This window comes from Castor canadensis, chromosome 5 (genome assembly GCF_047511655.1).
Source record: "Castor canadensis chromosome 5, mCasCan1.hap1v2, whole genome shotgun sequence".
In the NCBI taxonomy this organism is placed as follows: Eukaryota; Metazoa; Chordata; class Mammalia; order Rodentia; family Castoridae; genus Castor; species Castor canadensis.
In genome coordinates, this window is record NC_133390.1 from 85,111,427 (window position 1) to 85,125,314 (window position 13,888).

A 13,888-nucleotide genomic window follows, 5' to 3' on the forward strand; every position below is an offset into this window, starting at 1 on the left:
CATAATTATAACAAATCTTAGTATCAAGATTATGGGTCTATTGATCAGCTAGCACATCAACGTACTTCTTGTTTGTTCTCATAATGAATTTTCCTCATTAAAGAATTTTTTAAAGTGACATGTCAATTTCTATACACTATATTTATTTATTTACTTACTTACCCACAACTGCTTTTGCTTTTCCTTCATGAAAAGACCATGCAAGAGCCAAGGCTTCTGTAAGACAATCTTGTTTCAGGAGATGATCCACTCTCTAAAATGAATAAATGAGAGAAGCCAGACCCCTTTGTCTGACCAACTACTTATAATAATTCCTATTCTAGCTGCTACCTTTCCAGAATTTGTTGGTTGGGAGATAAAAATTATTTCAGTAACATTGAAACATTATTTCAATATTGGACTTTCTCTGCAGGATTACAAGATGTTGCCAGGCTAGTATGGACAGACACAGGGGCCTAAATACGAAAAGGGGAAAGAGCAGAAATGTCACTAGAACAGAAATGTCTACTTGTTTATCACAATATTCACTCACCCACCTCTTCTAAGTTTATTGGAGGCAGCAATACACCAGCTAAAGGAAAATTTTAAGACTCCCTTATAAGTACTTGGGCAATATAACTAAACTCCAGTCAACTATATGTGGAAGTGTCATCTGGTATTAAAAGGTAGAAGCTGGTCTTTATTTTCTCTTTCCTCATTCCTGGAATGTAAACTTAACAGTTGGAGCTCTAGCAACCATACTGGATTATAAAAATGACCTTAAATTAGAATTCAAACACAAAGATGATGGTACCTTTAAGACCAAGGAGCTCCCACACTAGCTATGGTCTACTTACCTCCAGATTGCTTTTCCATGACAGAGAAATTCTGTTGAAGCCACTATTGTTTTGAATTTCTTGATAATCTGTACCCAAACCTAATTCTAACTCATACGGTTTTAGCAAATCTAATACCTAACAGCTAGAATAGTTTTATGTACACTTCTGAAATTAAAAAGCATAAATCCAAATAATATGTTAAAGTCAAAAGAAAAATGTGAAGATGCTATTAATTCAGTAATTCTAACATGTAAAATTGCTTTGAACTCACCTCCCTCCAGCTCCTCAGCATCATCACGTAAACAGACTGGAAAATAAACAGAAGGAAATTAAAATTATCTTTAACAGAATTGTTGGGAAGACACATTTGTCCCAGTCCCACATCTCACTTTAAATCTCTAAGTAAAAACATTTCATGTTACAGTTGGAAATTATCTTTGAACTTATTAAAGGATCTTCAAGTGCCTACAATGAAGAGTAAATCAAACAAACATTCAAAGATCAACAAGTCTATAGCCCAAATAGTCAAGTCCATGGACAAGGAAGAAGGAAAACACAAGCTCATCCCATATATAGACTTGGCAATAGTTTAATAATGAAGAAATGTTTTTCCATTTTAAGTTGAAAAATAAACAAAAGCACAGAAAAAAATCGATATACAGAAAGTTTGTATTCCAATGATTCAATTCTAAATCAAATCCCTCAATGCACTGTGATGTATCCTAAGCTGATCTAACTCAAAGATCATTTTAATTACATGACAAATGTATATGATTAGGCACCTTCCCTGTCATTAAAACAAATGTTAAGGAAGGTTTTGAAAGTATATCCCAGAATCAAGAAAATAAACATACCATTAGCACCTAAACAAAAGTAAAAATAAAAGTGGGGGGAAAAAATTAACTAGGAATCATGACTAACTATTACAAGTTTTGGATCAGGACCAGTGTTCACTTTACAATACACTGCCTTCTTTACCATCATACCCCTTCAGGTCCACCTATTCTGATACACCAAATACACAAAGTGAAAGAACTTACTTTTGTCCCCAAATAAAAGATCTGACCACCATAGCTACTGATGGATTGGTAACAAGCCTTTTCTCCAACCAAAGCCTGTAAAAATAATAAATAAATAAACAAGGTAAAAATTACATGCACTAGAAATCTCATAAGTTTTAAAGAATGTCAATTATAGAGACATTTTAGGTCAACACGGTTTCATCTTATAAGTGACTGGAGAAAAAATGTTGATCAATTGCTACTCTGACAGAAATGACAGAAAAGACAAAATGCAAAAAGCAGCTCTTTACTTTTTTATTTTTTTCACAATAACACAGAAAAGGGAGGAAACATACCAATTTGTAAATCTAAAGGGCAGTCACTGCTTCTGGCAAGGAATACGGCTGGCTAAAAATGGTACATCCAAGATCTTTGAAATAAATGTCAACATAAAACACAAGAGGAAACAGAACAACAAAGCAACATAGTATACGGAAGTCAGCCCATAGCCCAGCAAAATAGAAAAGAAACTCACTGATAATCTGGGTTGCAAGCATTGGCTGTGCCGCTGGGTATGACATTAAACAAATTTCCAACCTTCGACATTCAATTTTCCCAACTTTGAAAAGTCTTGCACACTTTTTGCGAGACTTACATATGTTACCATTTATAAATATGCCGAAATATGTGTGGTCAATAACTGATAACTATGATGTTTGTCAACTTCTTACTATGAGAACTTAAAAATGCATATAAAACAAAGAATAATATAATTAATCCCCGAATGTATCTACCAACTAGCTTCATCAATAATCAATGAGACCATCTTGTTTCATTCTATATTTCTACCACTCCCCGGCAACATAGTATAATGTTAAAGGGAATTCCAGATTCAGAATATTTTATTTATAAAAATTCAGTGTATGTTTTTTAAAAAATGAGCTTTTTAAATATGACCACTATTCCTTTAACATACTTTAAAAAATTAACAATCATTTCTTAATATCAAATATCTAGCCAGTCTTTGGATTTCAAATTGTCTAATAAATGTCAAATGTTGAAGATTTTTTGTTTGTTGCTTGTGTTACTGGGGTTTGAACTCAGTTTTATGCTTGCTAAGCAGGAGCTCTACAGCTTGAGCCAAGCTTCCAGCCCTTTTTGCTCTGGTTATTTTGGAGACAGGGTCTCACTTATTGCCCAGTCAGGCCTGGACCACAGTCTTCCTATTTATGCTTCCTGCCATAGCTAGAATGGCAGGAATGAACCACCATGCCCAGCTATTAGTTGAGATGGGGTATCATCTGGACTAGCCTCTAACCATGATCCTACTGATCTCAGCCTCCTGAGTAGCTACAATTATGAGCATGAGCCACTGTGCCCAGCATAAATGTTGAGTTTTTGTTGTAACAACAACTTTGTACAATGTGTGAGCATTTGACACAGTTCCCTCAAAACCTTCCCAATGGTTCTTTCCCTGATCTTGGGAAGCTTCCTTACATGCATCTCTGAGCAGTAATTAGCTGAAGACTCTAGAGAGACTCTTTGATAGTGCTCTCCTCTCTAGCACTACTCTGTCCCACAAACACAACCCATCTCTGTCTTCCTGCAATGTCAGATCTGTCTCCTCAAAGCATATAGAGTCCTCCAGACTACACCTGGGTTCCTCCTCCCTGAGCTACAGCCCAGAAACCCAGACAGCTAGAAGCTAGGAAAACCACAGAGCTCTCATCATTTGTTCCCTATTTGGTCCAGGACTGCTATCCATCATTTCTGACGTTCAGTGTCTTGGGAACTACTGTCTCTATTTTTCCCAATTATTATAATTATTACTATTATTAATTTTGGTTAGTTTGGGCAGAAGGGTAAATCCAATCCCCCATTATTCCACTTGGCTAAAAGTGCAAGTTCAAAGTCTAATCATATTTTTAGTAACCACTCAAACACAAGAAAATACATAGGTTTAGGACTATTACTTTAGCAAATTCTATTGCACTATCATTTCTTATTCTTGGTTCTTAAATTGTGGGGCTGGAATATTCTTTGTATATATTTTATGCTCTGAAGTTACACTAATGAGAGATATTTGAGCAATTCCTACACATCATGCTATGCACTCATTAAATAATATCATCATTACTATTTTTTTCAAGAAATTATCCAGGGATATCTCAGAATAGTCTACTTTTCTACTTAACAATTAATGGTTTAAGAAACATGAGAACACAAATCCAAGGTGTCTAACTATAAAGTACCTATATAAATTTCATATGGCCTTTATTGTAGTTGCCTATAACAGAGTAAAATTAATATAAGATGATAACTTTCATTTGTGTCCAGGTTGTTATATTTCATCTATCACCTGTTCCTAAAAAATCATCCTCCTTTCTCTCAAAGCCATCTTTGCTTTTCAATCCCCAGAGGTACTGCACCTTGTCAAGCTTCTACCATTCATAAGCCTTGTTATGTCACCTGTCTCTATTATTTATCCCTGAAATTTACCAGGCTTATTACCACCAATTAAACTTCCTAAATATTTTGATTTTATGAAAAGTTCTTTCTCACAAATTTTCAACTTCACTCTTCTTCAACATAAAAGTCAGAACTCCCTTGTATTAAGTTAAATTAGCCACATTTGTGATGAGACTACAGGAATTATTGTTTGGACTGATATTCCTGAATATTTACAAATGTATCTACATCCCTTCAGCCCAGTGGCTTTTAAAGAAACACATCAAGACAGAAAAGATGTGTCTTGATGTGACAGACACATCAAGAAACAAAACAACAACAAAACACCAAGTTTATTAAAGCAATACTGGGGCAATAGATTACCCTTACCAGTGCTTGGCTAACATTTCCTCCGGTGGCGAGTGACTTGAAGTGGCTGCTATTATAGACCAACTGAACTTCTGAGATCTCCACTGTTTCCAACTCCTCTTGTGTCTGCCGGTCAATCACATGCAGCTTCTCTACACTATCTAAGAGCACAACTGTGCGTGAGTTTATCCACTGCAATTCAAGCACAAAACAGTGAAAATGAGGTCCCATCCGTGTCGCCACTCAAGATCAGAAGAAAGCTTGGCCACTCTGCTAAATTACACTGAGGACCTTATAAATTTAATAATTTACATGGCAGCACAATCACAGCGAGAATTACTCAGTGACAGCCCAGAGAAAACAAAGTTTTGAGTTTTGACTGTGTTAAATGACATTTTGTTAGTGAAAGAGATAACTAAGAGTTGTAATAGATTATAGGATGCATAGGTTTTTACAAGAATTTTTTTATGGCACATTGGCACAAATGACTAGCATAGTGACAAACTTCGCAATTCTACTTTTAATATTAATGAAACAAAACAGCAAATTAAACCTCAGAAACCTAGCTGGTCAAGGGATGATTTTAGTATGGAAGCATTACATATTTTAAAATAGAAGCAATTTGAAAAACATAGTTCTTTTCAAACTTCCCTAAAAGTTATGAGAGTTCTTTATCTTTCTATGAATTGTTTTGCCTGAATTCTCTTTAATAACTTTTAAGTACTATTATCATTTTTAAAGTGTTAATTTAATTTTTAAAAATCTTAATGACACCATTTTGACAAAAAATGTATAAAATAATTTCATATAAATTTTTTAAAGTTACCAATCCTTCTTCAGAAAGTAAATGATATCTTAAAACCTGGTCAATTGGAATTTGGAAGTCGCCAGAACAACGATCCCCATGTACCCTCTCTGATACTCATGCTCTTTATTTGTATGATCTGTGCCATGTTGTCAGAGACGATTTGCATAGTGCCATATCAAAGATAACCAAATCAAAAATGGATTTTCTTTTAACACATGCTAAAATTAAACCCTATACTGTATAGTGGTCACTATAAAAGAAGGGATTGTCCTTATCTGGAATGCTCAGGACCAGAAGTGTTTTGGATTTCGAACTTTTTTGGATTTTAAAATATTTGCATATGTAATGAGATATATTGGAAAAGGACCCAAATCTAAACATGAAATTCATTTATGTTTCATATACAGTAAACCTGCATTTTGACTATAACTCATCTCATGGTGTCAGGTGTGGAATTTTCCTAAAGTGGATCATGTTGGCCCTCAAAAAGCTTTGGATTTTGGAGCATTTTAGTCTTCAGATCTTCAGATTAGAGATGCAAGTAAGCATTAATTTCTAAATCAATAGTCTATGAGTGAGTTTTAAAATGCAATATTGGCCAGAGTGGTGGTGTATAACTGGAGTTCCAGCACTTGGAAGGCTGAGGTAAGAGGACAGTTTGAGCCCAAGGTTGTAGAACGGCCTGGGCAACATACCAAGACTCTGTCTCAAAAATGCAGTGGGCAAATAAGTTAATAAAGAACATATTATAAAGAAAATATCTTAACTATATCATATATTTTCTGAGTAACTATATATTATTGAGTCAAAAAAATTTTTTTAGTTTTTTTACTGGAAAAATGAACCACTTCCTTATATTCAGGGTTGCCCATATTCATGTGTATACACGTTTCACTGGAAAGCAGATATTGATGTGCTAAAATCAGAAACTTAAAAATATTCTATTATTCTCAAAATTAACACAGTATTTGAAAAAGATAAAATGAAATTTGATACAAAAAGAAATCCTTAAAAAAAAAAAAAAAAAAAAAACAAGATGCCTTTTAGGACGCAGATGTAAGATAGAAAACTTGACAAAGTTTTTAGCCACAAGAAAAGAACAGGACTCAAAAGTACCTGACCTTTTAGGATAAGCTCAGAAGTATAAAAAAGTGTTTATACAGAAAGAAGGGTAATGATCCTGGAGAAATTCCTAAATTCTTCTGAACCCAAACTCCCTTTTTTTTAATGCTAATCAAGGCATTAAAGAAAATGTTGCCTGATCTTACCAGTGCTCAGCAGGTCATCAGGCCAACAGGCAATGATTATGGGGCATCATATCAAATTCAGACTTTATTCAATGTAAGTAGGCTTTCACTTGTGTGTTATGTATATGATCCTACAAGTAATCCTGGTAGCTTTAACGTACCATGGGTTCAGAACAATTTCATGAAATAAATGGGGATATTTACTTTGAGTAATACTCACAGTAAAGTTGATGAGGTCATAGTATAAGTGAAGGTGCTTTTGCTTAGTAACATGGATTGCTCCAGATTCATCTCTCTTAACCTGATGATGAAATGAAAACAACCTAAATATTAGCTACTGTTTAAAGGACTTTTAAAAGTATTTAATTAGACACCATCTAGAGTCTGATCCCATTCAGTGTGAATAAGCCAAAAATATCGATAGAGACATTTTTATATAAATAAAAACAGTCATTTGCTCCATGATCTGTAAAAAAAATCCAAGGCTTATATGGCTAGTGGTATAGTTGTTAATACTGGCAAGTGCTGGGAGTTTTACTCTGTTATAACTCAAAACAACCTACACCATCCTATCAATAATTGTATTTAGCTAGAGTATAAATGGGATTGGTGGCATGGTGTGATAAAGCCAAACAAAAGTTCATTAAAAAATAAAAAGCTACTTGGGAGGCTGATAGGGGAGGACCGTGTCAGACCAGCCTGGGCAACTTAGTGAGACCCCTGTCTCAAAGAGGAAGAAGGGGGGAGGAAAAGAAAGGAGAAAGACAAGAAGGAGGAAGAGGAGGAGGGGAAGAAGAAAAAGATGAAGCAGCAGGAGCAGAAAAAAGATGAAGTGGCAGAAGCAGTTGCTGCTATAATGACAAAATTAGACTTTTCTGAACTATGATACTATTATAGCTCACACAGCCCAAAATTTCCCACAAGAAACCTCTTATGTCAATATTTTATTTATATATGCATACATAAACAACCTATAATCCTCAATCATCCCCATAACTTACTTTCTCCATTTCTACTCTAAGGTAAAAGGATCTGAAAAAGAAAAATAAAGCATAAGGTACACCTAGCCACCTGATACTCATGACATTCCATTCAGACTATGTTCTTTTTCATTATTTTTTGGCAATACTGGGGTTTGAACTCAGGGTTTCACACTTGCTAAGTGCTCTACAGCTAAGCCAAGCCTTCAGCCCTTTTTGCTCTATTATTTTGGAGACAGAGTCCCACTTTTTTGCACAGGCTGGCCTGGCCTGCAGTCCTCCTATTGTAAGCTTCCCACCCTTGCTGAGATGACAGGCACATACCTCTTTTCTGTTGAGATGGGGTATCTCACAAACTTATCTGCCTGGGCTCATCTGGCACCACAATCCCCCCAGTGTCAGCCTCCCAAGGAGTTAGGATTACAAGCATGAGCCATTAGTGACTGGCCAGCTTACTTTCTTTTTTTCATACCTCCCATAATAGTGTGCTGTAGGCCTTTCTCTCAAAATCTTAATTCCTTTTTGCATACTGGTTCCATCACTTGCAGGGCTGACTTTACTTGACACCTTAACAAAAACTTGAGATCACTTAATGTGAGCCCCATGGGCCCTCCGTAGAGTGCTGCCTTCACTTCAATGGGTTACTTGCCCCACAAGAAAGGATGCTCTGGCAAAATGAACATGAGATTCAGAGCCATGTGTTTAAGTTTAAGTTCTACTATTATAGCTCTGTGATCAAGGGCAATTACTTATTCTTTCTCAGTTTCCACATCTATAAAATGAAAATAAGATAGTACCAAATTGTTTTATATGTTGCATATGTTAAAGTGTTTCATAAACTGGAAAGAGCAAGGCCAGCATTACTTATTTCCCTATGATTTTCTAAAGCCCTTGAAGAAAACCACCTCACCCATACAAACCCTAAATCCTGCCCTCTCCATCACTTTCCGGCATATTCAATCCCTTTTTTTAAAGGCCTTATCCTTTTGCTCCAAACACACTTCTGACTTCTCCATCTTCAAATAAAAATTTTTATAAAACAAAAATAAGCAAAAATCTTTCCTTGTCTTACTTCACATAGATACTGTTTAAACATACTCCTTCTTCTTGCAACCAAGCACTACGACTGTACGAGTTTGTTCTTCTAAAGACCCGTTTTTATGAACTATTTCTTATTATGTCCAATGGTCTTCTCTTTAGTCTACTTCTTCTGTGATCTTACTCTAGTACAGGCATTACCTTGGAACTGATATTGTTCTGAAGGCTTTCTTCTGCTGTCTTCTCTGTGATGTCATACTGCCCCATTTCCCTTCCTAGCTCCATGTGCCTTTATGGGAACTACATTTCTGGTTTCCTTTTCTTTTTCCTCTCCCTTGCAAGAACAACCACTAGGGTCATGTGCTGTATAAGTTGAATAAGTGTCCCCTAAAGGCCTATGTATTAAAGACAGTCACTATTGGTGGAATCTTTAAGAGGCAGGGCCTTCTGAGAGGAAGTGAGGTCACTGGGGGCATGCTCTTGAAAGGGATATGAGGCTCCAGCCCTTTCCTCTCTCTTTTTTGCTTCCTGGCCACTGTGAAATGAGCAGCTTTATTCCACCACAAAAGCCACAGGGCCAACTGACCAGAAACTGAAAGCTCTGAAATTGTGAGCCAAAACAAACTTGTTCTCCCTCCCCCTTTTTCTGGTAATACGTGTGTTTGAACTCAGGACTTCACACTTGCTGAGCAGGCACTCTACCAACTGAGCCACTCCCACAGTCCTTTTTGTTTTCACTGTTTTTCAGACAGAGTCTCACATTTTTGTCTGGGCTGGCCTCAGACCACAATCCTCCTACCTAAGGCCTCCTGCATAGCTGGAATCACAGACACTCACCACCTCACCCAGATTATTTGATAAGATGAAGTCTCACCAACTTTTTCCTCCAACTGTGATCCTTCTGATCTCTGCTTCCCAAGTGGCTAGGATTAGAGGTACGAACCATCACAACCAGCTAAAACCTATCCTCTTTTATGTAGATCATCTTAGGTATTTTTTTTTATAGTAACAGAAAGCTGACTAATACCATGCAGGCTCTAGCTTGCGAGTCCCATCTTCACTTTCAACTCAACACGTTGAAATTTTTTCTAATCATTTTATAACCAATCTTCCTTTGAATATTGCTTGGTTCTAAAATATAAGAGATGTGATATTTCATTCATGCCTTTCAGCCCCTAGGTCCAGTAAAATAAGAAGACTTGTCTTCAGACTATCATCCCTTGACTCACTGCAACCAACCATCTTTGTTTATAAGTAACTGCTTTATTAAGAGAGCAAAACCTTCAATTTCTTTCCTATATTCTATAATCTATTCTCTCACTTCTTCCTAAAGATTCTTTCACTGATCTTCTTAAAGTATCACTGAAATCACATCTTTATCACCTTAGTTTCTGAGGAATCTGTGATGGCTCCCCAGTACTGACATAGGCCAGTCTCTATATAATCTAGATTCAGGGGTTGGCAAACTTTTCTGTAAAAGCCCATACAGTATTTTAGACTCTGAAGACCATATAGTCTCTGTCATGCTTACTCAACTTACAACTATTGTAAGAAAGTAATCATAAATAATATGTAAATAAATGGGCATGACTGTGTTCCCCTAAAAGTTTATTTACAAAAACAGGTGGTTAGCCAGATTTGGCCATGGGTCACAGTCTGCCAACTCTTAATTTAAACCCACTACATATATTCAATTTTATTTACTGCCATGGGTTTCTTCCTATCACTAATTCTATAAACATTTATTATCAAGCACACCCCACTATGTACAGGTTCTGTCCTAATGGGTAGAAACACAGCAATACATTTGGTCTCTAGACTTACAGAGGTTTCAGTACAGTGAGGAAAAGAAAAAAAAAACCAAGTACTTTAAAAGTGCTAAATGTGGGCTGGAGGTGTGGCTCAAGTTAGTACAGTGCTTGCCTAGTGGCACAAGTTCAGTCCCCAGTACCACAAGTGAATAAAGAAAAAGTGCTAAATGTTGCAAAAAGGAAAAGGTCTTAACTTGAGTCTGAGCAGGAAGCACTAATTTGGTTCCAGAAGTCAGGGAAGGCAATGTTAACTATGAGCTAGGACAACATGGAAAAGAGCTTTCCTGGTAGAGGTGACCGCATAAATAAAGGCCTCAGGCCAGGGACTAGTTGGGAAGCTACTGCAGAGTCTACGATAGATATGAATGTGGCTTACATGGGGAAGCAGCCATGGAGAGTCAAAAAAGGCAAATATCAAGAGGTTTTGAAGGTAGAGTCAACAGGATGTGATGATGGAGCCTATCTGAAGGGAGAAAAGTGACCGAAAGATGACTCCTAGGTTTCTGGCTGGAGAAAGTAGGTAGACGGCTGTGTACTCACCTCACTGAGCAAGGATAAGATTGCAGCTGCTGAACTCTATAACTTCAGTTCATCTCCTTTTCCCCCAAATCCTTATAAAGCCTTCTATGCCTTTCCAGAGCATTCTGATCTTTGTGCTCTAATTTATTCAATTTTAAATTTTTATCATATGGTTCAATGCAACTCTTCTCTCTAGTAGTAACAAACATACTGGTTTTGCCTTTTGAGCAGTATCATAAGCAATGTGAAAAACTTATGTTTTATATTCCTTCATATGCTTGTTGTGCCCCAAAAGTGTAGAGAACACAGTAGTTACTCAATGATACTTGCTCACTAATAAATACACAGATACATATGTAGCCATACATAGACACATGTTCACAATCATATATACAGATAAACCATTAATCATTTGTCAGCCAAAGGAGATGGAACTGAGAAATAAACCACAAATGGTTATGGAACTAAATGTGATCAGTTCTTTTCCATGCTAACCATTGAAGCCTTAAATAAAAATTAAATAGGTCACTCTCTCTCCAAAAACTTAGGATAATATGTAGATTTCTTTAACACAATTTAAATTACCAGAGAGTCAGAAGACTATGCTTTAAGACTTTATAACAGATATGCCATCACATTAGATCTTACCAATAGAAAATGAACAACATCTCCTCTGCAGAAGGCAAGCATAGGATTCACATAATTACTCACTGCCACAAAGTGCCAGGCCAGCAATGGGACACTGGAAGGATCCATCTACGTGAAGAGAAGAGTGTGAAAAAAACTCATCATGGTTAACAGAACAAAGTAAAAGTTCTGCTTAAAAACAGCATCTAAAAAGTGTTCCTTAATAAAACCTTTCCCAATTTCTCATAAAAATTCCAACAAAACAGGGACCAACTGGGAAGTATGAAGGAACTTTCTGGGTTGATGATAATTGTCTATATCTTAATAGGAGTTTGGGTTACAAAGTATATGATGTATTTGTGAAAGTTTGGCAAGTGTATACTCAAAATTTATACGCTCACATATAAATTAAAGAAAAACCTAAAGAAATATTACACTCTACATATGCATGCTGAATATTTAAGGCAAAGAGTACTGGTTTCCATAAAAAGCAACAGTTTGATGTGTGGACAGAGATGTATATAGGAGCATAGACATGTGATAAAGAAAGTACAGCAAAATGGTGGAATTTAGATGGCAGGTATGTAAGTATTTAATGAAAATTTTCTTCAACATCTCTATTTGTTTGAAAATGTTCATAATAATGTTGGGGAAAAAATATCAACAAAACACAAAAAGATGCCAAGAAATACCATGATGATAAAATCCAAAATTAACCAATAAAGCTAACGTGAGAAACATTAATGGCAAGTTAAGCCAGCTTTGCCATAAAAGAGGACAAACATGATTTTCCTAGTGCCCAGAGATACACTGGGAATAATCGAGGACAGAAGAGTGATCTCCCTCAGCACAGAGGCTACTGCTTTCTGAACTAGCCACAGTTCTATATGCCATCTTGATACCTCTCTCATGCATATATTAGAAGATCACAACTCTCTAAAAACACCAAGCAAGCAGGAAAGGGGAAAGTGGCAGATGAATAAAATACTTGTCCCTCAGGATCTGTGGGGAATTAGTTCCCTGGCATTCCCCCCTCCCTTAGATACCAAAATCCATAATGCTCAAGTCCCTATACATAATGGTATAGTATTTGTACCTAACTTATGCGCATTCTCCCACATACTTTAAATCTTCTGTAGGTTACTAACAATATCAAATACAACATAAGTGCTATGTAAATAGGTGTTACACTGTTTTGTTTAGAGAATAAAGATAAGGAAAAATGTATGTACCTGTTCAGTACACTTGTAATTTTTTTCTGATATTTTTGATATGTGGTTGGTTGAATCCATGCATGCAAACCCCACAGATACATAGGGTCAACTGTGTCTTCTGGAAAATATTGTATTCTGAACAGATCAGAGACAGAAGCCATGGAAAGCATACATATTGGCAATTTATGTTAGATGTCACAGTAGAGTGCACTCTTACCACTACTTCAGTGTCAAAGCAGTAGACAGTATAATCCTGCTTTGGCATGGCTGTCATGTAGAAACAAATCTCCTTCAAACATTAAAAATCAAGCCAGGCACCAGTGGCTCATGCCTATAATTCTAGCTACTCAGAAGGCAGATATGAGGATGATCGTGGTTCAAAGCCAGCCTGGGCAAATAGGTTAGCGAGACCCCATCTAAAAAAACCCTTCACTAAAAAAGGGTTGGTGGAGTGGCTCAAGGTGTAGCCCCTGAGTTCAAGCCCCAGTACTGGGAGAAAAAAAAAAAAATCAAGACTGGGACTCAATACATCAACTTATCCTCCAGCTTTAAACCCAATCAGAGAATTTTATTATCCTCAAAAGGGCAATGAGAAAGGTTAGGAAAATCCATGCATGAAATTAGTGTAACCACAAAGCACCAGGACCGCAATATACAAAGACTGTCAAACTGAGGTTAAAAACAAAAGCCAACTATATGTTCTTTATAAGAGAAAAGCTTAAAACAATAAAGATACAAAAGCTAAGATCTCAAGAGTCCCAGAACCAGCTTATTCTGCTCTGCTCACCTTAAGATAAAGTCCAGACAATGAATTTCAGAGCACTGACTTCTATTCTACCTGGATTTCTGACAATCTCATAGAATTTGCCCCTTATAGGTCATTTCCTCCATCCTCCTGACATAGTACCTCCTTCTGCTGACGAGACGGACAGGCATACTCACCCTCCCATAGGGAAAAGTCATCCACACTTTCAAGGATGGTTTCAATCCAATGACCAGTATCTTTAG

At 36.5% G+C, this 13,888-nt stretch overlaps 1 protein-coding gene across 7 annotated transcripts in view; it reads right to left on the bottom strand.

Moving 5' to 3' along the window:
* Vps8 (VPS8 subunit of CORVET complex) overlaps positions 1-13,888 on the bottom strand; it is a 309,569-nt gene that overhangs the window by 163,586 nt on the left and 132,095 nt on the right. For 6 of the 7 annotated variants that reach the window (XM_074073616.1, XM_074073618.1, XM_074073614.1 and 3 more), the window contains exons 12-18: positions 13,823-13,882; positions 11,688-11,795; positions 6,912-6,992; positions 4,658-4,828; positions 1,859-1,933; positions 1,090-1,125; positions 163-253 (exon numbers count right to left, since the gene is read on the bottom strand). In XM_074073616.1, coding sequence (XP_073929717.1) covers positions 163-253; positions 1,090-1,125; positions 1,859-1,933; positions 4,658-4,828; positions 6,912-6,992; positions 11,688-11,795; positions 13,823-13,882 — 622 coding nt within the window. The remainder of the gene's footprint in view (positions 1-162; positions 254-1,089; positions 1,126-1,858; positions 1,934-4,657; positions 4,829-6,911; positions 6,993-11,687; positions 11,796-13,822; positions 13,883-13,888) is intronic. The other variant, XM_074073619.1, reaches the window with a different exon arrangement.